This window comes from Podarcis liolepis, assembly GCF_965112155.1.
Source record: "Podarcis liolepis genome assembly, chromosome: Z".
Taxonomy (NCBI): Eukaryota; Metazoa; Chordata; class Lepidosauria; order Squamata; family Lacertidae; genus Podarcis; species Podarcis liolepis.
The window spans coordinates 9,663,219-9,691,138 of NC_139570.1; the positions used below are offsets into that span (position 1 = coordinate 9,663,219).

Sequence of the window (27,920 nt, forward strand, 5' to 3'; positions counted from 1 at the left end):
TAGGTTATTGCATTTTAATATTCTGTTGGGAGCCGCCCAGAGTGGCTGGGGAAACCTAGCCAGATGGGTGGCTAATTTATAATATAATTATCATAATTATCATAATTTATAATAATAAATTATTATTAAAATATATGATCAAGGCATTTAGAAACCAAGTCTTATGAGGAACGATTGAGGGAGTTGGGTATGTTTATATGAGATATCTGAGCGGAGGGCTGTCACATGGAGGACGGAGCAAGCTTGTTTTCTCCTTCCCCAGAGGCTTCAAGTTACAAGAAAGGAGATTCTGAATAAACATTGGTAAGAACATTCTGGCAGCAAGAAGTTTTTGATAGGAGAGCAGACTCCCTCAGAAGGTGGTGGACTCTCCTTCCTTGGAGGTTTGTAAGCAGAGGTTGGATGGCCATCTGTCATGTATGATCTAGTTGAGATTCCTGCATTGCAGGGGGTTGGACTAGACCAGTGTTCCCCAAACTTGTGTCTCCAGCTGTTGTTGGACTACAACTCCCATCATCCCTAGCTAGCAGGACCAGTGGTCAGAGGTGATGGGAACTGTAGTTCATAAACAGCTGGAGACCCAAGTTTGGGAATCACTGGACTAGACCCTTCCAACTCCACAATCCTATGATTCTCTGTTCATGCCCCCAAAGAGTGTGTTAAATGTGTTTTAAATGTATGATGTGGACACGTCCGTACAGAAGAATACTATACTGAGAACTGAACCTTGCTCTAACTATGGTTGCAGGACAGTATACACCACTGCACCTGGGGGCAGCAGGATCCTTCAGAGATTAGCAAGGCAGAGGACATGGTACACACAGCTCTAATTTCCAGCAGAAAGAAATAGATGAGCAGCTGAAATGAAATGAGTGGAGTGGTTTGGCTGCCACTGCCTGCCACTCAGCCATGCACCCACCCCAGCAACTTCTGCTTAAGCCAATTAGAATTCTCAAGAGGAAAAACAGCTGACTGGGCAGTTCCAAGAAAACAGCTAAATATACAATGGCAGCAGCCTGACCTAATGACTAAACAAGAAGAGAAAGAGAGAGGGAGAATGCTGCTCTTTCTGGCAGCATGAAAGGAACACAAACAAGGAACACAAGCTTTGCCGAGACAATAAATCACATACTTGGGATGCACGTTTCTTGGTCCAAACAACAAAATGACTTCCCCAGATTTTGCAAGGCGAAAGTAAAACTTGCAACCTGGAGACTGATTTGAAGATTTGGAAGCCAATCTTCACCAACCTGCTGCCTTCTGGACGTTCTGAACTACAACTCCCACCAGCCCTGCCCAGCACTCTGGGGCTGATGAGGGTTGTAGCCCAAAACATCTGGAGGGTGCCAGGCTGGGAAATGTTGCTTTGAATTGAGTTGGGGGATCCTTGGCCATTGAGACACTGCTGAGCTGCAACTCCCACCTGGGCTTGGGTCAAAAATTCCCCACCTTGGCTTTAAAAGCACCCACTGAATGGGGAAATATGAAGGTAGGTTTGTGACATCTTCCATCTACTTTCCTACCTTGCTATCCAGATGTGAACTGCAATCCCGCCCCCCCAATCTCTACCTTAAATAATTGCATTTTTGTGATCACTTATCTGCAGAAGCAATTTGGCCTTTCTTTTTTGCAAATGGACTGCTTGAACAGATTTAATAAATCTTTTATGTTAAGATGGAAAGGGCAAACATTAAAGGAATGTTATTTCTCTTTCAGCTTCTGGTTTTTTTAAAAAAATTGTCAGGCTCACTGCAAACTACATGTGTGGACACTGCACGTAAATAAATCACGGAGTCTGTTATCTAAATTAACAGTAAATTTATTTTATAAATGTGGCTTTCCTTATACATTTTGGGGTGAATGTTCTCCAGAACAAAGTTATAAAAGCAAGATGTCTGAGCAAATGCAGCGTAGCAGAAATGATCTGTAAATTGTTTATTCGTTGTTGTTTTTTTCCATTTAAAATCCCAAGTTTCTTTTAAAGAAAACAACAGAAGAGAAACCCTCATAAAATTTTACTCAACAGAGCCAGAAGTTTTCTGGCATCAAAAGAATGCATTGCTTTTTTAAAAAAAGAAAAAAGAAAAGAAACTAGAAAGAAAAAAGTATTTTATCATATGATTTTCTCCAAAAAGAACTACCCCCCTCTCTGACTAAATTACTTAAGTGCTACTCAAGATGCATTTGTAAGGAACAAATCAAGTTCCTGAGTGATGATATAAGCAATATATGTGGATTCCCTCCCTACCCCCACCCCCCCCAGGGCAAAATAACGTGTTGTTATTTTGCAAGCCAAGCAGAAGTCAATGAAGGGCTGATTAAACTTGAACATATATCTTGTGTGTGGCTTTGGTCATAAAGCATGGAGCCAGGGACCAATTTATAGTGAGATTGGCATGGCACTGTTCTACGTTTTCCACAAGAGACAGTATGCTTCTGAATACCAGATGCTGGAGATTGCAGGTGGGGAAGAATGCTGTTGTGCCCTGGTCCTCCTTGCAGGCTTCTCAGAGGCATTTGGTTGGCCACTGTTCAGAATAGGATGCTAGACTAGATGAGCCGTTGGCCTGACCCAGCAAGTTCTTGTTAGGTTACTATGAAAAAAGTGCATCTTCAGCCAGAACAGGTGGCATCTAGCATGATGCTGCAGATAACCAGTGGGGAGCAGTTGCAGTTTCCAGGGTCTCAGCCTGAGTCCTATGTTGGAAAAGAACATTGCATCTGCTTTGCCTGTAGAAGATCTCTCAATCAATCAACAGCATTTCCAAGGAGAAGTAGGGAAGACTCCTGCCTGAAACTCTGCTGCCAGTCAGTGTAGACATAACTAAGGTAGATGGAGAAAACTAAGCATGCGAGCATGCTGAAGAGCAAACAGGCACAGGCAAAACAAGATTAAGATGAAGAACAAGATCTCCTTCCTTTTTTAAGCAGAGGCTGGGTGGCCACCGGTCTTGGTTGCTTTAGCTGAGATTCCTGCATTGCAGGGGGTTGGACTAGATGGCCCTTGGGGGTCCCTTCCAACTCTATGATTCTAAGTCCCACCATTTGCAATGGGTTTAATTAATTTTGGTTAAAGGCACTACAAGCTGCAGTACTTAACTCAAACTTACCTGGGAGGAGTAACCTCCATTTAACTCAGGACTTGCGTCTGAGTAAACCTGCAGAGGAGTGTCCTGTGGCTTTGGTTGGATCACACACAGGGTAGTTTTAAGTGACTCATTCTGTTAGGGCAAGGATTTCGTTCCTGTACAATTATGGAACTTCTGCCTCCTCCCTGGGAACTCCCGAAAAGCTCCAGATTTGGGGAGGATGTGTTGTACATGCAGAGGGAGGAGAGTTCCAATGCACAAGCATGAATCCTTGTGCTAATGGAATGAGTGCATTGGGTCCCGCCCACAAAGCTATCTTATACTGCTCTCCCTGTGTGTAACGGTTTCTTTTCTGGCTTGTGGAATAAACAGGGTTCTGTGGATTTGATGGAAAATAAAGCTGTCCTCTTCCACCACAAAAGGATGCCAAATGGTAAAGTGGCTGTATCCATAGGACTCTGTGGGAGCCCTAAAAGCCCTATGCTGATCTTGCCCCAGTGACTGTGGTGGGATTCAGACCCTCTGGTGCAATAGGATATGTGCCATTAATAGGCCACATAAAGGGCCTTCTGATTATATAGTTTCTGGATGTGTTGGCAAGGAAAGAGTAAGAACCACTTCCAGCAAACCAAAGGAGCGGAAATGCTACATGATTTCCTCTGTGTGTGTGTGTGTGTGTGTATGCGGTTTCCTCTAAGTTGTTTCCGTCTACTGGTCCTAGACATTGTTGGGAAAGGAAAGGAAAGACACACACACACACACACACACACACACACACACACACACTTTAAAAGCTGTTAATAACTATGCTTGAAGAGGAAAGCCCTTGTATTCAGGGTTTGACACATGCTAGGACAATTAGTGTGGCCATCTGCAAAGGAAGACCTAAAACTATGATGTACCATTTTTTACATGGCATGAATGTCTATGGGGGAAAACAAAAAAACGCTAAAAAATAAATAAATAAGGGTTGGGCAAACATTTTACCTACTACTGGGTTTGGGAGGGAAAGAGACAATCAACCCCATCACCATGACTTTCTTTGAGCTGCCATTGTGGCTAGAATCCACAGGTGCTCTTGGCCTCCATGAATTTGTCTAATCCTCTAAAGCCATTCAAGTTGGTGGTCATTATGAGTAGCTCTTGTGCATGAGCAAATTCCATAGTTCAGCTCTGTGCTACTTCCTTTTGTCTGTTCTGAATCTTACAACATTGAGCTTCACTGGATGTCTAAAATAAGAACCCCTTACTTCAACTCCATATGAGAAACATGCCCCCCCTTTTCTCCAGGATCATTAGGAGGTTTATTTGAATTGTTGCTTTGGGAACCATTTTCACACTACCAGACAATGGTCTAAAACTTTTAAAACACCAATTGGATGGTTGACGGAGTTTTTTGACCAAAGCACTGTAAAGGAGCCATCTAATTTTTGTTTTCTCCTAGAGGTCACTGAGTGGCATAAATCAGCCAGTCGTCTCCTAATGTCCCTCTTGGTAACTCCACAGCTGTCCTCAGTTGGAGTGCTCTGTTGCAGGAGTGCTTGCAGCTCTGTGGCCAAACCTACACTTCATTTGCAAGGGAGTGCCTGGTTTGATCCCTGACATCTCCACTTTAAAGCAGATCTCATACCTGATAAAGTTTTTGGAAAGCTGAAGGGACCCAGAAGACAGGGCTGGAAAGATGGACTGAGATTGACATTACAATGCTACTTAGGGCCCCTCCATGCAGGTGTTTTATTATGGGTATATTGGGCAAAAGGTTCTTGACACAACCATGGTGGGTTTATTCTGATAGAATAGCTGTTCTGTGGTGCTTCCCCAAAGCTACTGCATTAACCACATTTACACCATCTTTTAAAGCACTATGATACCACCCCAAACAATCATCATGGCCTGCAAGTGCTCCAATTGTAGCCACCAAAGACATCATGGACTTTGAAGAAGCACAAACTCAGGACGAAAGGGAGAAACGTGCTAAGAGGAAGGCACATTTGGCAAACCTTCACTGTGATCAACTCCTGCCCGGAAACCTACGTCCCCACTGTGGAAGGACATGTGGATCCAGAATACTGATCCAGAATACAGAATACCACAGTCATGTATAGACACACCAACCATGTTAATGGAAGACAACCGTACTCGGCTATGAGTGATCGCCAAAGAAGTAGTTTATTAAGAGTGCTGGGAGTTGTTAGGAGTCCCATATTGCCCTCACAGAGCTACAATTCACAGAGTTCCTCATGAAGAGGGATTGGTTGTTAGACCACTCTGAGAATTGTAGTCTGTGAAAGGAACAGGGACTGCCTAACAACTCTCAGCACCCTTAACAAACTACAGTTCCCAGGGTTCCTTGGGGGAAGGCATGACAAATGGTATCACAGTACTTTAGATGCATGGTGTGAATGTGGTAATTATTGCTGCACAACAAAAGCAGGGCAAAAATAAATCAGAAACATTCTTGGTAAACTTTGCAGGTGCAAACGGTATTCAAAGCATGATCGTGTATGACTGCCCCAATAGCACCATGAGCAGGAACCATCATGAATGTGCATTGAAAATGGTGTCTGGAGGGGCCACAGTGGTGGTGGTGTAGGCACTCTCTGAGCCACCTCACCCACAGGACTTAACCCTGAGATCAAACGCTTTCCAAAAAACCAAAGCTGAGACCATATGAGATCAATAGGCAGGAAAAGAGAGGAGTGGAGGCAGCAGTGGAGAGAAGGATGGAGTGGGGAGGGGGAAGGAGACTGAAGGATGTGGTGGTGGGAGAGGAAGAAGGAGGAAGTGGTATTGCACCAGCCCTGAAGAAGTATTTGTTTATTGCAAAGATTTCAGGGATTACAATAAGTCTCTGTGCAGCAAGACATATATTTCTGCCCCTTGTGGTCAAGGTTGGACAGAAGATTTTGCCCTCCCCAAAACAATAGTCACAAGTGCGGTATTTAATGTTTCTCTGTGCAAGAACAAAGGGGCACCCTCACAGACACAAGGGTGCAAGCTAAACATTCTCTCTGCCCTTGGGGACTACAGTGACTATTAAAAGTAGCGTGTTCTATTTGCATAGCCCCACCCCTTTCATTTGCATAAAATGGATTCCTCTCCATACGCCACCACACTTTAATAGGAAACAAAGCTGTCTTTTCCATTGTGAGCTTGGGAAAGCTTTCTTCAGTCATGGTAAAGAACAACTACTTTGGAGAGGAAGATGCACAGTATCTGACTAGGGACAGAGTAGCAGTTTAAAAAAATAAAAAAGTAAAAGACTCCTGGACAATTAAGTCCAGTCAAAGGCAACCATAGGGTGTGGCGCTCATCTCGCTTCAGGCCGAGGGAGCCGGCGTTTGTCCACAGACAGCTTTCTGGTTCATGTGGTCAGCAGGACTAAACTGCTTCTGGTGCAATGGAACACTGTGATGGAAACCAGAGCACATGGAAATGGCGTTTACCTTCCCACCACAGCGGTACCTATTGATCTACTTGCACTGGTGTGCTTTTGAACTGCTAGGTTGGCAGGAGCTGGGACAGAGCAATGGGAGCTCACTGCATTGCATGGATTCGAATTGCTGACTTTCCAATCAGAAAGCCAAAGAGGTTTGGTAGTTTAGACCTCAGTGCCACCTGCATCCTTTAAAAAATACCTGGCTCATGAGTAAAAGCAGGAGATCAGACAAAGGAACATGCAACTCTGCCTTGTGCTGAATCAGACCATTAGTCCATCTAGTTCAGTATTATCTGAATTGAATGATAGCAGCTCTTGGGGGTTTCAGATGTAGAATCTTTCCCAGCCCTAACCTGATATGTTAGAGATTGACTTGAGGACCTTCTGCATGCAAGACAGATGCTTTACCACTGAGCCACAGCCCTCTCCTGAGTGAATGAATATATGGGAGGAGCCTAGAGAGGACGCCAAGTCAAAAGGGCGGAGCCTAATGATTCCATCACAGCACAAGGTCAAATGAAACCATTTTCTAAGCCCTCGAAATACTGGATTTATTCAAGAAAGTACTCAACACTGAAGGTCAAAATGCAAAGTAGGTGGAAAATATACCTGGCAGTTGGTAACTGTATCTAGGGGAGGCATGCAAGAAGTTTAAGGCTCAAGGCCACAGCCCAATGCATTTGTCCTTCCAGCCTGCTCCCCCCCCCCCATTCTTTTTGCTCTTGGGCGTACATGTTTCTTAAATTTAGCCTTCCAGTAATTGCCTCCGGTGCTCCAATCTGCTCAGGCTTTCTGCACGGCACACAAGCTGCTTTCACACTTCATAATTTAACAAGGCCATGCGATCCATTGCACTCTGCCCATATTTCTCTCCCTCACCCGTCCCGCTGCCCAAACATAAAAGATACGGTAGTTTTATTTATTTATTTCTCTGCTCCAGAGAAAGGCTAGTCTCTCAGTTGGCTGCTTTTACACAGACCCAGAAACACCATAAGTGGGGGAAAGAAAGTCCTTTCCAAAACCAAAAACCAAGAGCTCAAGTCTTTCCTTCCCAGGATCAAAGGACGGGTCTTGCCATACTAACTGTAAAAGTGTGCCTGCTTCAAACAGGACATTCCTCTATTTGAAGGCACCCTCTAGTTGAAGAGCTGTCCAGTCTAAGCCGCTTCTTTCTGCCCAAAGGAGGGTTTGTCCGGTGTTGTTGTGCGGCCAAGCTAATCTGCAATTAATTTTAAATTGCTCACAGTTCATAACAGAAACAGAGAGAAAACAATGCAATGTCAACAGCAGCAACAACACCACACCCTCAAAAGACAATGTTCCAAGTTGTTGTGGGGTTTTTTAGTCCACTGGCAAGCGTCTATCAGGGATAAAAATGCATTCTCATCATGACATGCCTGCTCACTTGATTTGTCTCCCAACTGTAAAGGAGCCTGGAAGGATAGTCATGAGACTGGGACTAGCAGAGAATGAACAACCAAACAGCCAGGGTGAAAGATCACCTACCAATCAAAGAAGCGGGGAGGAAATGACAATGAAACCAGCAGTGCACACAACAGCTTTGTTGTGGGTCAGATGGAAATCAGTTACATGACACCTTGCAGGAAAACACAGTTAACAGTTTACCATGAATGCACAGAATGTTCCTGCTTTGCTCCTTCCTTCTAGCCAGCAGGCATAACAAACCATAATCTCTAGCTTGGCATTATGACTGAACTGGGGACTATGGCTTGTTTGGAGTAAAACAAGCCACAATCCCCAGTTCAGACATAATGCTAAGCCAAAGTTTGGTCTTGGCTTACCAATCATGCAAAGCCAATCATGACTTCTGGTTCATAAGGAATGCTAAGCCCAAGGTCATGGTTTGTTGCTCTCGCTGGTGAGAAAGGAGGAGTGCAGCAAGAGTGAGTGCCACATCCACAGGCCACCATTAAATAGGGTTTACTATGACAGGTCCCATGGGCCATTGACTCAATTCAGACTTTACGCCAAACTGTGGTTTGTGATATTTAGAACCCATACCATGGTTTGAGTTTACAAACATACAGCAGGCAAACCATGGCTTTGAGGTATCTGTTTAATTAATTTTTTCCTCTGCTCAGAGCTCATCTTCATAAGTTCACTCCTGTCCCCATGGTGAGGCGGCTCTTGAAGGACAGCAGTGGTGTGTCTGTGAATTCAGAAAGATAAGCAAACCACCCCTAGCACAAATGGTGGCTTTAAAACCAGCTTTGAAACATGGTTTCAGATCTGACTAGGGAAGCCCTCATGAACTATGGTTTGTAAGCAGGCTGGCTTGCCAGACCAAGGTTTGGTGTAATGTCTGAGTATAGCCATTATGTCCAGGATTTCAGTTTTGTCAATACGCCATGAAATATATTGAGTTTTGTTCATTACCTTATAGACTTGCCCGTACGTCCCATTTCCAACAACTTGTACTAGTTCAAATATCCCTGCTGGATCCTGAAAAAAATAACAATAAAGAAACACGTTGATTAATTTTACTTAAAGAACCAAGCTATTTTGTCCTATATGATTCCATCTCTTGGAATCAGATTATGAAGAATTAGGGGTACAACTCATTTGGAAGGTCTCCTGCACAAGCTTATTTGAAATGAATGGGACCTGCACCACAGCCAGTTGGGCACACATGCACACACGGTAGATGTGTCCTATTGCAGTCCTATTGCAGCCCTACCCAATCTGGTGCCATCCAGATGCTGGCATGGCCTATGGTCAGGGGTGATGGGAGTTGTAGTCCAGCAACATCTGAAGGGTGACAGGTTGGGGAAGCCTGCCTTTTTTCAAATTCATTGGGGTGAAGGAAGAATTTCCTCCAAAGAGTTAATGGAATAGATATGTTAAAAGCCATGTGGGCCAAAGCAGGTCCTGGAATGTGGAAATGCCAGTGTAAGGGAGCCACAGCTATTCTTGTAAAGCATGGAGAGAACAGAAAATTAAACTGTGCTCAACCTCACCCAAGCCAAAGGCAGGCAACCCAGTTTTCTAAAAACAAAAAGTCTGGAAGGAAGATCATGGGGAAGCCTGTCCAAAATCACAGAGGAGCCAGTGCCAAATTGTTGCAGTACAAATACTCTGGGGTTTCAAAGGGCAGAGCCTAAAAACTTGACCAGCAAATGTTGCTTCATTTGAGACTGCAAAAGAGGATTGTTTAAATTAAGGTTACCAGATTTTTCGTCAATGAATCCGGGGACACTTTTCAACTTCAATGGATTTTGTATGGGGACTGATTTGTAAATCCGGGGACTGTCCCCGGGAAACAGAGACATCTGGTAACCTTAGTTTAAATATCACCTCCTGAATTTAGAAGTTGGATCTACCTGCTGCTTCTGTCAAGGTCACCAGCTTGAAAGTAAAATAAAACTATCCAAAAACAGTTTGGGTACTTGAATGTTTATATTTCAGCAAGACAGCAAAGCCAAAAGGACAATCTTGATAACTAAAAATGTGCTTTTGTCCAGCTATTATCTTGCAAAGTCTAAACCACGCGTAGGCAAACTAAGGCTGGATCAGACCCAATTGCCTTCTGGATCCGACCCACGGATGGTCCAGGAATTGCCGCATGGATCACCAGCACGCATGTTCTTTCCCTCTCCCTCCCTCTCCCTCCCATGGCGGCGGCAATGGCGGCACCTCCTCCCTCCCTCCTTCTGGCTTCTCCCTGCCCTGCCTAGAGGAGGAAGGGGGCTGGGCTTTGTTGGTGCCAGCAGCAGCAGTGCTCGAGTGACCGCCATTTTAAGCAGCCCCTCTCCAGAGCACTTTCGCGCACCACTCACCATCCTCCCGCCACCAGCTCCTGCCGCTTGCAAGACACAGGTAAGCAGCCACCTGGGCTTGTGGTGCTCTTGCCTCATCCCCCCCCCCAAAAAAAAATTTGTCTGGCCTCCCACAAGGTTTGAGGGACAGTGGACTGGCCCCCTGCTGAAAAAGTTTGCTGACCCCTGGTCTAAACTAATGTGCAAGAAACCCTTGATGTTCCATCATTCATTTTATATACAAGAAAGTTTACCTGTGAAAGAGTTCTGGAATAGCAATAACCTTCAAGTCAGAGGGAAAATACTTAGCTGTTTTATCCTAAGAAATAAGAGCATCCTGATTACCTCTAATTATTTAACTTAGGTTTTTGACAGATTATTTGGGAGGTGCAGGGTACTCTTTACAAAAGAGAAAGTGTGTTGTTTTCCCTTTTAATGTTGTTGAGTTTATTTGCATTTTATTGTAAGCCCCCTAAGATCCGATGGACAGATTGGACAATCCAAAAACAAACAAGTTAATAATAGGATTTTATTTATTTATTTTTAAAATCAACTTCTCATGCTTTCAAGCATAAAGGAAACAAAACCAAAACTGCAAAGTCTTGGCTTCCACCTGGTTTAAATATAAAGGAAACACAGTATGCTCTGGTTTCCTGTACAGGTTTCTGTCTCACAGTTTTACAGAGGAGCATGAATATGGCAAGTTAGCTTTCGTGGCATCCAGGTCAGCTGCCTTGCTACAGCCTTTTGGACTCCTCATCCAATGATAAAGACGAAGCAAGAAGAGCAGCATATGGTACAGTGCATTACAGTAATTAACCTCAAAGTGATTAATGTTTGGGTCAGGATTTTGGCATCTGTCAAAGGAAATGTAGCAAACTTGGCAGTAGCTGGATAGCAAGGGGCCATACAGACCCTGGAATACCAAATGCTGTTGGAGAGGAAGCTCTATATCAAAGACACGTCCAGCTCTGAGACAATTAGGAACTTGGCCTGGTTGGAAGGCTAAGCTGTAATAGACCACAGAGTGCTCCAATCAGAACAAGGACAGATCCAAGGACTAAAGTCAGAGCCCAGCATAAGGTGTCTGCCGTCTGTAACACAAGGGCCAACGGATGGCAAAAAGTCATCTCCATTTTTAAGCAGGGTTGTGCGCAGTGACTTGCTTATGATGAGTGAGAGCTGGCCTCTTAACAGGTGATGGAATTCCTGTGTACTGCGAGAACTTCGGTGCCTTTCTTAGTGAAGGAACTACAGTGGTACCTCAGGTTACATATGCTTCAGGTTACATACGCTTCAGGTTACAGACTCCGCTAACCCAGAAATAGTGCTTCAGGTTAAGAACTTTGCTTCAGGATGAGAACAGAAATCATGCTCCAACGGTGCGGCAGCAGCAGGAGACCTCATTAGCTAAAGTGGTGCTTCAGGTTAAGAACATTTTCAGGTTAAGTACGGACCTCCGGAATGAATTAAGTACTTAACCCGAGGTACCACTGTATGTCCAAGTGGTAGAACATAAACAGAAGGCCCAAGTTAGGATGGGTCCTTCCATGATGGGTATAAGGACACCCCTTCCATACTGAAGCCAATTAGACCATGAGTAAGCAAACTAAGGCCCGGGGGCCAGATCCGGCCCAATTGCCTTCTCAATCCGGCCCGCAGATGGTCTGGAAATCAGCATGTTTTTACATGACTAGAATGTGTCCTTTTATTTAAAGTTCACCTCTGGGTTATTTGTGGGGCATAGGAATTCATTCATCCCCCCCAAAAAAATATAGTCTGCCCCTCCAACGTCTGAGGAACAGTGGACCGTCCCCCTACTGAAAAAGTTTGCTGACCCCTGAATTAGACTGACAGTTCAATCTTACTTCAGCACTGGAAATAGGACAGCATCTTTCACCTGAGTGCAAAAGGATCGCTTACCTCCAACACCTTGCTCCTTCTCACATTGCTCCACCTTCTGCCTGCTCAGACAAATTCTGCCAGCATGTGTCACATGGACAGATCAGTGTGTTCTTGCCTGCTATGTTGGCCAGGAACCTTTCCCAACACTGTCTTGACTACCCAAGACAGCTAGATAGCCTAGGTCAGCAAAAATGAAGCATCGCCATTGTCAGGTGCTGGCACAGGAGGATGGGAATGGTTCAAGAGAATGGCACTCAAGCATCCACTTGCTATTTACACTTAAAACCCACCTTTTCTCCAAGAAGCTCAAATTGGCATCCACGATTCTCTCCTTCTCCATATTATCCTCACAACAACCTTGTTTCAGAGACCTTGTTCCCCAGAGACCCACAAAACACATTATGCAAATCCGTGTTCCTGTATGCACCACAACTTATAAGAGTAAACATCTATAAAACACACACTTATTAAATGATCCACAAATTAGTCTAAGCCGTGGGAAGTGGTCTTCAGTTTCCTGGAGAATGTGTAAACCAAATGAAGCTTCGCCATTCTCCTGCAAAGTTATCTTTGTACTTTGATGCTCTTGCCAATCTTAATTTGTGAGTCAATTTAGCAGTGAAGGCAATATGCCATACTCTATTGCATCAAGCATTTAAGTTTACACCTTTTAAGTCATTCCAAAATGTGGGTATAACCATACATGCAACAGTTAAGAGAAATCCAATTAGTAGCTCATCCACCAAGTCCTGATTCTTGTTTAATTACAGATTCAGTAATGCAAGTTCTGAGGTCTTCGTGACATGCTGATGTGTAATTGTACTTATCTCATTAAACACTCACTCCCAAAAATTGGCCACCTTCAGGCACGTCCACCACAAGTACCTATAGCTGCCTCTCCCCACACCCTCACCAGTACATGGGTGAAGTATGCTCACACATAGCTGAAAGTTTAACTGGGGAGCAGGGGCAAAGTCCTGCAGAACAGAGGTGTGTGTGCCCTCCTAAGCTAGCCTGCTTCCCTCCAGATACTGTGGATGATACAGATGAAGTGGAAAATTCTTCATAATGGCAAGCAAAGAAACATAATTAGAGTTCCAGGATACATTTCCAGCCTTGTAAACACATTCAAGGAGGCTGCAAAGCAAAACAGGGGATGTGGATGGCCTGGGGAGAAGGGGAGAGTCCTGAGGACCAGGTAGAGAGGGCTGGGACCTTAGGTTCCCTATCCCTGCCCTAGTTAAGCATCCTTAAGATTGCAGTCATGCCGTGCACACCTATATGGGTCTTTTCAGAAGTAAGCCCTATTGGGTTAATGGGACTTTTTAGCAAGCATATGACTAAAGAACTGATGTCATTAGTTTTGCAGCAAACTCTAGCTGGACTGAAGCCACGTGGAAGAGACGGGTAGAAATACTGTGCAAAAAGCGAAACAGCAGTGGAATCAAACTTGGACAGATAGTGCAAAAAAAGCTTCAAGGGGATCAGCTGCAAACATATACAGTGGTGCCTCGCAAGACGAAAATAATCCATTCCGCGAGTCTCTTCGTCTAGCGGTTTTTTCATCTTGCGAAGCAACCCTATTAGCGGCTTAGCGGCTTAGCGCTATTAGCGGTTTAGCGGCTATTAAAGGCTTAGAGGCTAAAAGGCTATTAGCGGCTTAGCGGCTTAGAAAAGGGGGGGGAAGCGAAAAAAATGGCAAGACTCGCAAGACTTTTTCATCTTGCGAAGCAAGCACATAGGGAAATTTGTCTTGCGAAGCGCATCGAAAAATGGAAAACCCTTTCGTCTAGCGGGTTTTTCATCTTGCGGGGCACCACTGTATATACATACATACATGTATACACACACACACACACACACACACACACCTCCAACAAAGTTTAACTGAAGTGATGGACTTTGTACTAGATGTACCAGATGTTTCTTCCTGGCTAGAAAAATCTGCAAGATGTGTGTTGGAATCTTTTTATTTAACATGATGAACAAAACACAGCAAGAGTTATGGTGGTTCCACATTGCAGGGTGCATTCATATGACCAGTTTTTTTTTTCTTTTCACCCATGGGGTGATGCTTATTGGAATCCCGTTATGACGGAAACCCCTTGCCCATCCCAGTCCTGGGAACAGCTCAATATGCATTGAAATCACAGGACTAAGCAGAACTTCAGCCAGGTTTTCTTTTTATATATATATTTTAAAAACACAAAACAAAACTCTGCCAAACTCATGTTTGCTGATGATAAGGAGGGAAAGCAAACCTCTCTTACAAACCCAACGGTTCCCTGGCCACCACCCTTCTCAGTGCTTTTGGCCAGGGATTGGTTGAATAAATAAAGGGAAGGACTAAACTTTGGGTGGACCCCATCTAGAAACTGCTCTGGAGCTGCAGAGCAACTGAAGTCTGTTTTCTGGTGTGTTTTTTTTAAACAAATACAAAGTCGCTATTCTCCTGCCAAAAGATCAGGGGTGGGGAGGGCCGATGAGCTCTTCAAACATACTGGCAAGGCTCACATTCAATATAACAGGACCCCTGAATATCTTTCAAAAGCACAGCAGGTGTGGAGGAGATTGGTTGCCCAACTACAGATGTTGCTGTCACCCCTGGCTCCTGGCTTGGTGTGTTTAATGGAAGTTGTAGTTCAGGCTCATCTGGAGGGCCAGAGATTTCCCCTCACACAACTGAAGAGCAAGAACCTGTCCTGTGTTTCTCATTCTCAGAGGAGAGCTATTGAAATTATTAACACAACTAGCCTATTTTGCACTTGTCATCTGAGGCCCTTTTCTATGTCCTCCATCCCCAAGAGGTCTAGAAGGTAGCAACATGAGAACAGACCATTTCTGTGGTGGCTCCCCATCTGTGAATGCTCTCCCCAGAGAGGCTTTATATGTCTTTAGGCACCAGGCAAAAAACATTCCTCTTTACCCAGGCCTTTGGCCATGAAATAATCTATGACCTGTTAAAGGTGGTGGCAAGGCTGCTATTGTGATTATTTTCTTATTATGCTGTCTAGTATTATGCTTTGCATTCTGTTTTTTTATTTTTATTATGGTCCACTAAGTATGTTTTCAATGCCCTGGGATCTTTTGATAAAGGGTGGTATGTAAATCAAATAAACAATAAATAATAATAGCATAATTTTGAAGGGTCTACATGGTGTGGAACTTAGTTAGAGGTAGCCCAAAGCTTTTAAAGACATACACACCAAAATGTGTTGGCTAAGTCTGCTTAACTTTGTGAGTTCAAAGCTTCGGAGAAGAGGTGGTGAAAGGCTTGCCTGCAAGCAGTGCTGGTGGTGGGGCTTAGGCAAAAAGTGAGTGGCGCTAGAGGCAAAAGTAGGAGGAGCAACAGTTGTGCCTCTTGCCTTTGTACAGTAGGTGGCATTCCAGTCACACATACACCAAAGGCTTCCATATATACACAAACATCTCCATCCGCCAACCTGGCAAACTAGTGGCACCGTCCCAGGACATATTCCAGTTGAGCAAAAACAATTGGGGGAGGGCATGGTGCATGGCAGTGAGGGCCATGGCCTGGATATTGGGTGTGGCCTCTGGAGCACCCCAAGAGCTGGAGAAGGAGTCCTGGGGTGCACAATCGGAAGCGTCTATTATGTATTACCAGCAAGTCACTACTTCTCAACCTCAGTCCCACCCCCACCAACATCTGTGACAAGAGGATAAAAGTTTTGGACTAATTTATAAGATATTGTACTTGAAAGCATTAGAAAAGCAACACATGCATGAGCTGCTTTGACCATATGAATTCTAGAATCTATGGCTGAAAGCTTTTAAAAATATAATTAAATATATTTGCATTGAGCCATGATGAGAACTGGAATGTTCCAGATTCATGTCTGACCCCAGCTATTGTTACATCAGATGGGATATGGCATGCTAATATTTCCTCAGCCCCCTGAATCTGCAGAATGGGCTCAAGAAGGGAGCAAGGTTGAGCAATTGCTTGGGTTCCCCAAACTGGTCAAGAGCCCAATGGTATGTACCAGCACTCTAACTGCAATCCAGAAAGCCAATGTCTTGGATTTCCCAGTCTACACACTGCACCTGCTCCAGTTGCCTATCGGGATAACCACACAGGCTACATTTCAGGGCTGTTGTACAGATTACTGAGATACAGTTCGTGTGAAAGGGCAAAGAATTCTCATAGCTCGTTTTGCCTCTTCTGAGTTATCACAGGTGCTTTATCCAAGTTTCCTCTCCCTACTCCCCACTCAATCCCAGATACAGCATGAGAAATAATCACAAACGTAGAGCCCTACCTTTCAGGGCTGTTGTGAAGTTTTTCAAGAAAAAGCATATAAAACATGCAGTCAGCTTAACTGCAGATGCCTCCGCACAGGTCCATTCAGCCCCTCTTAGAGCATGCTCAGCTCATTTGCAATAAGGTGGCAGGAAGCTGGCTTCCTTAAACCAGGTCACACCATAAGCCCATCAAACTCAGTATTGTCTACTCTGACTAACAGAAGCTTGCCAGGGCGTAAGGAGGTTCAGGTTGTCAGAGTGCAGGGTTCAGTCTCCTGCCACCTGGACCTTTTAACTGGAGATGCAAGTGACTGGACCCGGAGCAAGAATCCTTGCTTTCCAAGGCTGAGATGAGGGGCTGAATTCATACCGAGAGAAACTCAACCACGTCTTAGCTTAAATCCCACTGATTTCAATATAAACTTGGAGCCTGAGGTCATCTTTGTGCGTTCCCTCTGTGCCGGTTTCTGTGTGGTTCCCTCCACGAATTGCTAGGAGAATCTTGACAAGAAAATGGGTCTTCTCAGTGGTCCCCCCATCCCACCCCCATCAATGAAGGCTTGTGATACCAATGTCAAAATCTTTCTAGCAGCAGGCAAAGACATTCTGCTTCTCCCAGGCCTTTGTATATAAATTTCATTGCTGTGCTGAACTAGTCTATGTTGAGGGGTAGGTTATGGAGGCATTGTTTTCATTGTTTTATTACTTTAATACATATATACCTGTATACTGTATAACTTATTTCATTTTGTGGACTGCTTTGAGAATTTAATGTAATGCAACTGATAAGCTGACTAAATAACAACAACTTGCAACAGGTTGCAGTCCTGAAACCATTCACCAGGGAGTCAGCTCCACTGAACTCAACAGGTATTACTTCGGAGTAGACTGATATATAGGCATATGCTGTTGATATCCAGTCCAATGCATGCAAAGCTCTTCAAGCCCTCATAATAATAATAATAATAATAATAATAATAATAATAATAATACCCAATTATTTTTATTTTATTCAGCTGAAACTCTCAAGAACTCAGTTCTAGCACCTTTCATGTGGGCACCAAGAGAGCAAGGGAAAAATAGAACTGATAATACCAACAAACTGGATTGAGACTAAGTTAGTTACACGTAGTTCTCACTGAGGTCTTAAGTCATGGTTAACTTGTTTGTTTCAACAGTTCACCCAACTTAGCCTGCATCCAGCGCCATGCCGCCAACTAAGAGACCCAAAGCATACTTTGTAAGAGCTGAGCTGCCAGATTACACCAAGACCACTTCTCCCTGAAGAGCAAAAGTGACATCTGGGAAGTGACATCTTTTTGCTGCCGCCAGCCCCCTCTGGAGGCTTATGAAGGAGCCAGCTGTAAGCCCTCTAAGAACACAGAAATCTCAGACCGTTGGGTCCATCTAGTTCAGTAGTGTCCGCACTGACAGGCAGCGGGCTCTTCAGGGTTTCAGGCAAAGGGTCTCTCCAAGCCCCTACCTAGAGATGCCATGCGGGGTAGGCACCCAGGACTTTCCGCATGCAAGGTCTGCCGCTGAGCTGTGCCATGTCTCTCCCCATGGCTCCCACGTTCCAGCTCGTCTCTCCCTTCCCAGCCAGGACATAGGCACTTACCCTGAGCGCAGACAGGTCGATGCTGTCCAGGCTCCTCGCCGTGTAGTCGCTTGCCATGACTTCTTAACGATGCGGTAGCGGCGGGTCTCTGCGCTGCGCTTGCCAAGCGCTTCTGGGGCACGGAGAGCCTTTGGGGACGCAGCTGCAGTTGCTAAGAAAAAGAGGGTTGTAGAGAAAGTCCCCGGGCACGGGATGCTTGCTGGGGTTGAGGACTTGATCGGCTCGCAATCTCCTCCTCCTCCTCCTCCTCCTCCTCCTTCTTCTATTTATTTCTCTCCTCCTCCCCTTGCCAGTCTAACGGTCCCGGTGGCTCAGCCCTTGCCAGGCAGCCTGTCCATACTAGCCGTTCGTCTCTTGGTGACGAACACAGGAAACCTGACATGCAAATCCGAGGAGGAAAAGCGAGAATGGAAAGGAAAGAGGGGTGAGAGAGAGAAAGGTCCTTCTCTTCCCCCGCCCCCCGCAGTCAGAGGGCGAGGAAACAGCCCCACAGCCTCCAGCCTTTGAAGACAAACAACTTTTGCACGGGCATATTCTCGGGAAAGTTTGCAAGGAAGTGACGTGCCACGGAGGATGGGCTCAGCCGGACTGAGCTGGAGAGTTGAAGGCGGGTGATAGCGGGGAGATTGATGCAACAGCTGGATCTGGCGGGAAGAGGGGGCACAAGGGGTGTCCGTGCTGCAGGAAACAGGTCGGGTATTCTGGCTCCTTCTGCTACTGCCCAAAGGGGACAGAAAGAGTGCGTTTTCCCATACCCACTGACACCCAGAACCAGATAGTTGGGGGATGGGGGAGCCCTAATCCAGATTTGTTGAGCCCTAAAGCAAAGAAGAGCAAGGGTGAAGGGTGAGCCATGTATCAAGGGCCGTCATTTTAGCGGGTGAAACTTATTTTTTGAAAATTTGCAAATTTAGATGTATGCAATTCAAATCTGCTATTATTTTTGTGATTGGAGAACATTTAGCTTGGTATGTCTGCGTTTGATGGAAGAAGCACATTGGCTTTTGGAAAACCAAAAAAAACTAAAATTTTGCCTTCTGAAAATGTCAGGTAATGATTAATAATAATAATAATAATAATAATAATAAATTAATATATAATATAGCTGCAAGTCCTTGGCAATCGTTTTTAATGATTTCTATGCAACTTTGCACACTTTTTTTTTCTTACCAAGCAAAACTAAATTATATTAATTTAACCAAAATAACTTTTCCAAGTCATGCCACAACTTTTTAGCACCCCTCATCTTTGGAATGTGAAAACTGAAAAAACTAAACACACCCTCGCCAGGTATTGAAGTGCCAGACTAGGACCTGGGAGAACCAGAATTCAAATCCCCACTCTGCTATAAAGCCTATTGGGAGTGACCTTAGATCAGCCACTGCCACTCAGCCTCAAATGATTGCTGTCAGGATTCAGTGAGGAAAGGACAAACCATGTACACCACATTGAGCTCATTTGGGGGAAAGTTGGGATATACATGCCCCAGGTGCCCAACCCATGCCTTAAGGACTGGCAGATTTGGTCTAGCAGGAGATTTGCAGCGGACTAAATGTATAAAGTGTCCTCCCTGTTTGACAGATTAGTTGTTGTTGTTAATTGCAGGTTTATTGCCCAAGTTTATTCTAAAGATAGCAAGGCTGTTCTTACCTTCTGTCTTCACAAGCACTTCTTCACAAGAAGAAGCTGCAGGCTCACAGCCACCCAGTGACTCAGCTCGCCCTGCCATAATTTCAGCATGCTAACCACTAAAGCCTACAAAGAAGACTGTAACCAGTGGAGGTTCTGCTTGGCCTGTTTCTACATAGCACTCAAATGTATACAACAGGCAAAGCTGACACAAGCACCATAGCTTCACCCCCCTTTTCAAAAACCTACAATTTTCCTACTACTGGGCTTTTTACAGTAGGGTTCCTCAGATGTTTCCACTGCAGGAGCTTAGCCTTGGAACTTACAGAACAAGAACCCACAAAATTGCCCCTTGAAGAAGCACAGAGTGCATTTCACTCAGCACTCACTCACCGCTCCAGGGACCTGGATAGCTCAGTTGGTTAGAGTGTGGTGCTAATAATTCCAAGGTTGCAGGTTCAATTCCCATATGGGACAGCTGCATATTCCTGCATTGCAGGGGGTTGGGCTAGATGACCCCCAGGGACCCTTCCAACTCTACAATTCTAAGATTCTGTGATATTGGGTGCCCTTAGCTTCCACGCGTTTGTCTCGTCCTCTTTTAAAGCCATCTAAATTGGTGGCCATCACTAGGGGCTGCATACACACCATACATCAAAGCACATGACACCCCACCAGAGAATCCTGGGAAATAGTTTGTCTCATTGAGCTACAATTCCCAGCCAGGGGCGCCGACTTATAAAAAATATTGGGGGGGCCCATACCGGGGTCCTGCCGCTGGTTCGCTTGGGTAGCCGGGAGAACGCAGTTCGAGGTGGCGGTGTTGGGGAGAGACCCTCGCTCAGGGCGCCACTAGACTTGGCGGCCGGCGGCCTATCTGGGGGGTTTTGGAGCGTATTTCGGCGGAGCGATTGGGGAGGAGGGGGCTTGTTGCCGGATTCTTCAGCTGGGCCGGAGATCCGCTGCTGGGGGGTCCCTGGGCCGAGTTGTGAGCACGGCCTGCTGAAGGGAGATCCAGCCGATTGCGCGACGGGGACGGCCGGGGCTCTCCGGCTAGGGCGCGCGGCTGGCTGGCTGGCGAGGGAGCAGGTGGGGAGGAGGCGGGGGTCCTCACTCTCTTAGGAAACGCACCCGCGCGCCCGATTGCCACGAAGTCCGAAGGGTGCGTGTGTGGAATTAAAAAGCAAAAACGAGATACGGGCAGGGCAGGCAAAGAGTTTTCTGCAAGAGGATGGAGGGCAGGTTGAAGAGAAAATCACTCAGGATGAGACAGTCAAATCAGCCATGATAAAATGGGCTCAGGATATTGGGTATAACATCATGTTTGAGGACTGGGAAAGGTTATGGACCACCGGAATGAAATTCACGGCATGTAATGCCTTGAAGGAAAATATTATGAAAATGATTTATAGGTGGTACATGACCCCAGTCAAGCTTGCAAAAATATATCACCTGTCTGATAATAAATGTTGGAAATGTAAGGAGGCTGAAGGGACATTCTTTCACCTCTGGTGGACTTGTCCAAAAGTGAAGGCCTTCTGGGAAATGATCTATAATGAGTTAAAAAAGGTATTTAAGTATACCTTTCCCAAGAAACCAGAGGCCTTCCTCTTGGGCATTGTTGGCCAGAAAGTGTTAAAGAAGGATAGAACTTTCTTTATGTATGCAACTACAGCAGCAAGAATACTTATTGCAAAATATTGGAAGACACAAGATTTGCCCACACTGGAAGAGTGGCAGACGCAATTGATGGACTACATGGAACTGGCTGAAATGACTGGCAGAATCCGAGATTTGGGAGAAGAAACAACGGAAGAGGACTGGAAAAAATTTAAGGACTATTTACAAAAACAATATAAGTTGTATGAATGTTAAAAATTTACACGATTCGGAAACTATAGCTTCAGCAATTAGATTTGGGAAACAGGAAATTATATTTTAAGTAAGAAAAGGTCAAAATCTAAGGTAATACTATGTTTAATTTAAGATATAAGTAACTGATGAAAAGTATGTTAAATTTAGAGGTATAGTATTTGAAAAGTACAAAATAAGGTACGAAACAAGGTAATAATTTGCTGATATCTTTATTATAAAGAATGCAGGGTAAGGGAGATGCGAGGAAGTCCAGTTAGTTATATAAGAAATGTGTTGAATGGTTGGTTTTCTTTTCTTCTTTTTCTTTTTTTCTTTTTCTTGTTCTTTTACTTTTTTCTTCAGTGTATGTTTCTAACTTTGTATTTGAAAACTTAATAAAATATTTATAAAAAAAGAAGAAGAGAAAATCCTTTCGCTTTTCTGGGGCTCAGGGAAGTCTCAGAGCCGGAGGTTGGGGAAGGGACCCCCTTTGCTCTGCCCTCTTCTCCCGTCTTAGATTCGCATGGGGGTCCCCGCCCGAGCTTGCCTGGCCACCGGGCCACACAAGGGCCGCGCTCTACGCGGCACACCTTGCTAGCCGCGCAGCTGTCCTCCGCGGCTGCGGAGCGGCCCTGCGCCGGTGCCCAGCCCCTCTGGGGGCCGCTGCGGTGCCAATGACAAGCGGGCGACGTCGCGGGCGGGGAAGGCGTCGCTTTCTTTCCCGATCCTGCATCCTCCCAGTCTTCCAGCCCTTTTTTGGGTTGGAAGCTCGTCTCGTTCGCCCTTCTCCTTTCTTCACCCTGCGCGCAATTTTCCTCCCTCGTCTCCCTCCCCATTTTTCCTTCCTTCCTGACTGACTGACTGACTGACGGGCTTGGGCTCGGGCTCAGGCTCGGGCTCCGGGTCGGGCTCGGGCTCGGGCTCGGGCTCCGGGTCGGGCTCGGGCTCGGGCTCCGGGTCGGGCTCGGGCTCGGGCTCGGGCTCGGGCTCGGGCAGCCACAGCGTCGGCGGTGTTGGCGATCGGCGGCGCGGGGGGATGGCCCTCCCGGGGGAGCCGGCGCTGCTCAATGGGGTTGCCAAGGAGACAGGCCAGCCGCCCCCTCCCCCGGCCCGGCGCCCCCCGCCGCGCCGGTGCCCGTTATCGAGCTGGTGCGCGCCGGGCGCCCTATAAAAGCCGCGGACACGCCCACCGCCGCCCGAGATTATTGGGGGGGCTGAGCCCCCCCAAACAAATTTTTGAGGGGGCTCGGGCCCCCTCAAGCCCCATGGAGTCGGCGCCTATGTTCCCAGCACCCTTAACAAACTACAATTCCCATTATTCCTTGTGGGTGGGTGGGAGGGAAGGTGCTTTACATATTATGGTGGGCATGCAGCCTCAGCATGTCTCTTACAATGCTGAGAAGAGGCATTCTCTGCTCTGTGACTGAGGCTGCCTCTCCTAAGATAGCAGCCACCATGGCTTTGGATGGCCTGAAGGAGACACCTACTTGTTGAGGCATGCCTGCACGGTGCCTTTGGGTTCAGTCTGTATGAACTGACTCAGCACATCAGATCCCCTGCAAGCCACAGTTTTTCTTACATGTTGTGATTTTAGCGAGAGGCTTGAGCCTGAGTCACAAAGTGTGTGTCAGCTCTCTATTAACACACATGGTTGTGGCTGCGGATCCAAACAGCTGTGGGACAGAATGCTGCAATAAATCATGAAGCAATTTCCTTAAAAGAGATTCCAAGAGGCTTCTCCGGACTTCAAAGAAATCCCACACTCTTACCCTGCGCGCGCACACACACACACACAGCGTGCTCAAAAAACCCTGCACAAATGACACTGACACAAAAACCCACACATATATTAAGCAAAATAGAAATATGGCCTCCTGACCCCACCCTCACCCACCATGGCCCCCTCCACCCCCTTTTTTCTTCCTAATGTAACCCTAATGTCTCAACAAATGAAACTGACCTATGGAAAATGTAACTTGAAAAAAGAGACATTGTGCATACCTTTGTAAACCAATAAAAGTTTAATAAATATATATATATATTTTAAAAAGCAGCAGCACTGGTCAGGGTGGGTTTTCATAGCCCCCCACCCCATCTTTGCTCTAGCAAGTAGCACCACAGATGAACCAGCAAAAGAAGAAACCCACTTTAAAAAAAGAAAAGAAAAACAACTAAACAACTCCAGACTTATTTAGAAGAGAAGGAGAGAAATGATAAGAAGCCCCATGTTCAAAACTATAGCAAGAAAAGTTATAAATATTAAAAGAAGATGCTAAAAGGAGAAGCAAATTGAGAAGCCAGTGTGGTGTAGTGGTTAAGAGTGGTAGTCTCGTAATCTGGGGAACCGGGTTCGCGTCTCCGCTCCTCCACATGCAGCTGCTGGGTGACCTTGGGCCAGTCACACTTCTCTGAAGTCTCTCAGCCCCACTCACCTCACAGAGTGTTTGTTGTGGGGGAGGAAGGGAAAGGAGAATGTTAGCCGCTTTGAGACTCCTTAAAGGGAGTGAAAGGCGGGATATCAAATCCAAACTCTTCTCTTCTTCATAGCCCCCCACCCCATCTTTGCTCTAGCAAGTAGCACCACAGATGAACCAGCAAAAGAAGAAACCCACTTTAAAAAAAGAAAAGAAAAACAACTAAACAACTCCAGACTTATTTAGAAGAGAAGGAGAGAAATGATAAGAAGCCCCATGTTCAAAACTATAGCAAGAAAAGTTATAAATATTAAAAGAAGATGCTAAAAGGAGAAGCAAATTGAGAATTGAAGCTGTAATCATAAAACAGGGAGGTCATTGGAATTATTATTATTATTATTATTATTATTATTATTATTATTTCCTCATCCTTCACCAGCGGGTCCCAGGATGAGTTACAACAACTTACAGTTTAAAATTATAAATGAAGCAGATTATAATCACAGTAATAAGAGTGGGTACTGAAAACATACTTCTCAGGTCTCAAAGGGCAGGATAAAAGAAGTTTGTCTTCACTATACAAAAGCTGTATAGTGAAGAAGTCAGGTGCACTGCTGTGGGGAGGGAATTTTACAATTTCGGAGCTGCCAAGTGGCCACCTAGGCCACTGCCACCACCTGAGGTACCAAGAGGTGGGACTTCAAAGAGGGTCACGCTCTGCCCACATACTTTTGCCTTTGGCCCACCAACCTTTGGCAGGTGACACATGGAAAGTTAGCCATGAGGACTGCAGCCCTAGGACTGAAAAAAGATTCCCCATCTCTTCCTTACTGGAATTCAGTGGAAGATAATTCCTCTGCAAATGTCTCATTAGATGTGGCTGGACCTTCAGGCCATCTTCAGAGGTTCTTCTTTAAGCTCAATTTCTTTCCAAACAAGGTGCTGGAGGGTGACCACATAAGGAAGGGCCTTGTCTGTAGCGGCTCCCTTGTTTCACAGCTCTTCTCTACGGTCAGGTCTTTGAATGCTAATTTTGGTTTCTCTCTCCTGCTGTGGCTGGTTTATGCTTGATCTGTGTTATGCTTTACTGCAGAGCTTTCCAAACTTTTCATGTTGGTGACACACTTTTTAGACATGCACCATTTTGTGACACTGTAATTCAGTTTTACTAGCAAACCGGAGATTAAACTAGCCCCTTTCCAGCCCCAGGAGGAGCACAGAGAGAGTTCTCGTGACAGACCTACACACTGCAGCTGACACACTAATGTGTCACAACACACAGTTTGGAAAGCTCTGCTTTACTGTGTTTCTGTTCTGGTTTTTGTTGTTGTTAATGTTCATTTTTTTACTGTATGTATAATAATTGAAATTGAAATACTTTATTGTCACTTGTACAACTTGTATACAGTGAGATTACACGAGCACCCCCCCCCCACAGCTCTCTTAGTCTTAATTCCTCTCGTTTACTGACGCACACCCACCAAACCCAAAAGTCAGTCGCCCTGTTGTTATCTTTTCATTCAGCAGCCTAACAGCCCACGGATAGAAGCTGTTCTTTACCCTGTTGGTGCGACTAATCATGTTTCTATTTTTTTTATTCAAAGTTATAACAAAACATATTTTCCAAAAACATATCCTTCCCCCCCCCATTTTTCCTCCCCCCTCCCCCCCACAAAACCCATCCTCCCACCCCACCCCCAACTTCCCTCAGTTCGTCTTTGGTTTCTCCAATAACACTATTTTCTGCATGTTACAGAGTTGTGTAGATCTTCAAACTGTTTAGCTAATTATTATCAGTAAAAGAATTGTGAATGTTTATTCAAAACCTGCCAAGGAGTCCAGTTCGCTTTCTTGCATCTTCAAATACTTTGTGAAAGGTTCCCATTCATCCTTAAAGTCACAGTTATCCTTGACCCATAACTTATATGTCAATTTTGCCAGTTCTGCATAGTCCATCAATTTTTCTTGCCATGATTCTTTAGTTGGGGTTTCTTCAGTCTTCCATCCTTGTGTTACCAGAACTCTCGCGGCCGTTGTTGCGTACATGAAGATGTTTTTCAACTTTTTTGGCAGGTCTTTCCCTACAATCCCCAACAAAAATGCCTCAGGTTTTTTTAACAAATGTTAAATGGAACATTTTCTTCAATTCGTTGTATATCATTTCCCAATTTTTTAAAATTACTTTACAATCCCACCACATATGATAAAATGTTCCCTCCTTTTCCTTACATGTTTCTATATCTTCTGCCTGAGGGCAGGAGATCAAGAAAGATGATGTCAAACCAGCGTACCACACCGTGATGCAGTATGAAAGGACACTTTCTATTGTTGACCGGTAGAAGGAGATCATCAGAGGTTGATTGACATCGTTCTTCCGCAATACGCTGAGGAGTTAGAGTCTCTGTTGGGCTTTCTTAACCACCTGGGTTGTATTTATTTTCCAAGGTATTCACTGAGATGAATAATAATAATAATAATAATAATAATAATAATAATGCTGCCTGGTTGTGTGTTTTTTTAAAGGAAAGAGACAGAGAGGAAGCAAGGAGCCGCTGGCGCCCCCCCCGCTCCATTTCGTGGCAATCCTCAGAAGAATGCACCTTGCTGCTTCCTTTTGAGGATCGCCAGGGCACCTTCCAGGAAAGCTGAGGTCCCTTTGGCCCCTCCAATAAAATATTTGAGGGAGTCCCCTCTTCAAAGTTGATGGGGATTGCCATTCGAATGGTGTGTGTGTGCTGTGTCTTTTGATTGATTATGCCAGGTGGGGCTTACCTGCCACCCTCCCCCCAAAATATTTTATTGAAGTTGGCACCCCTGATCTTGGTTCAGATTTTCTTCCAGTATGGGAACATGCAATCAAGTTTTACTCAGGGCTCTTCCTGACACCGTGATTATTTGCATTCATGATGTGTATCAGGGTGGTTATATGGGATTCAGCGTTCATTACCGTTCATGCCTGTGAAACCTTTGAGTCTAGCATACTGGTTCATTCCCAGTCGGGGCATGTCCCCTAACTTTCTGCTGAAATCCGGTGATTTGACATACCACTAATGTTCAGCTTAAGTTCGTGTCTTGCTTTTGTTGCCCTATAGTGCCACACTCCCCTTCCCATAGACAGCAATAATGCAACAACATTGGGGAAGCATCAATGTAACAACTAATAAAGTCAACTGATGTGTGGATGGTCTAGTATAAATCCATGACGAATGCACTATTACTGTGTCAAAGACATGTTACAGTATACACTCCTGCTGCAAACAAAAACAAACAGGGGAAAAAAAACAGTGTTCAGGGGCCCATAAAAGTAAATACCACTGAGGCCAAAGGGACTTGCTGCCAAGAAAGTGTACATAGGATTGCAGCCAGAACTGTAATAAACAATAATAATATATACATAGGAAAGTCACTGTAGTAAAGCACGTCATGGGAATGGCTGTCTTCTACCTGAGACCCTGGAGAACTGCTTCCAGTCAGAATAAAAATAAAATAATACTGGGGTATATGGAAAAATCATCTGTCCTGGTAGCTTCCTAGGTTCCTATGGCAAGGCCAATTTTTGATACATGTTCTCTTTGCCTTCCAGATGCTGTGGGTTAAACCACAGAGCCTAGGAGTTGCCGATCAGAAGGTCGGCAGTTCGAATCCCCACAATGGGGCGAGCTCCGTTGCTCGGTCCCTGCTCCTGCCAACCTAGCAGTTTGAAAGCACGTCAAAGTGCAAGTAGATAAATAGGTACCACTCCGGCAGGAAGGAAAACGGCGTTTCTGTGCGCTGCTGTGGTTCGCCAGAAGCGGCTTAGTCATGCTGGCCACATGACCTGGAAGCTGTACGTAGGCTCCCTTGGCCAATAAAGCGAGATGAGCGTCACAACCCCAGAGTCGGTCACAACTGGATCTAATGGTCAAGGGTCCCTTTACCTTTACCTTTACCATG

General features: G+C 45.2%; 1 protein-coding gene across 1 annotated transcript in view; it reads right to left on the reverse strand.

Annotated features, from left to right (window-relative positions):
- The window catches only part of NRK (Nik related kinase), a 128,070-nt gene extending 109,407 nt beyond the window's left edge, over nt 1-18,663 (reverse strand). Inside the window, exons 1-2 of the mRNA XM_083486259.1 lie at nt 18,091-18,663; nt 8,926-8,991 (exon numbers count right to left, since the gene is read on the reverse strand). Coding sequence (XP_083342385.1) covers nt 8,926-8,991; nt 18,091-18,147 — 123 coding nt within the window. The 5' untranslated portion in view covers nt 18,148-18,663. The remainder of the gene's footprint in view (nt 1-8,925; nt 8,992-18,090) is intronic.
- Nucleotides 18,664-27,920: the final 9,257 nt, after the last annotated feature.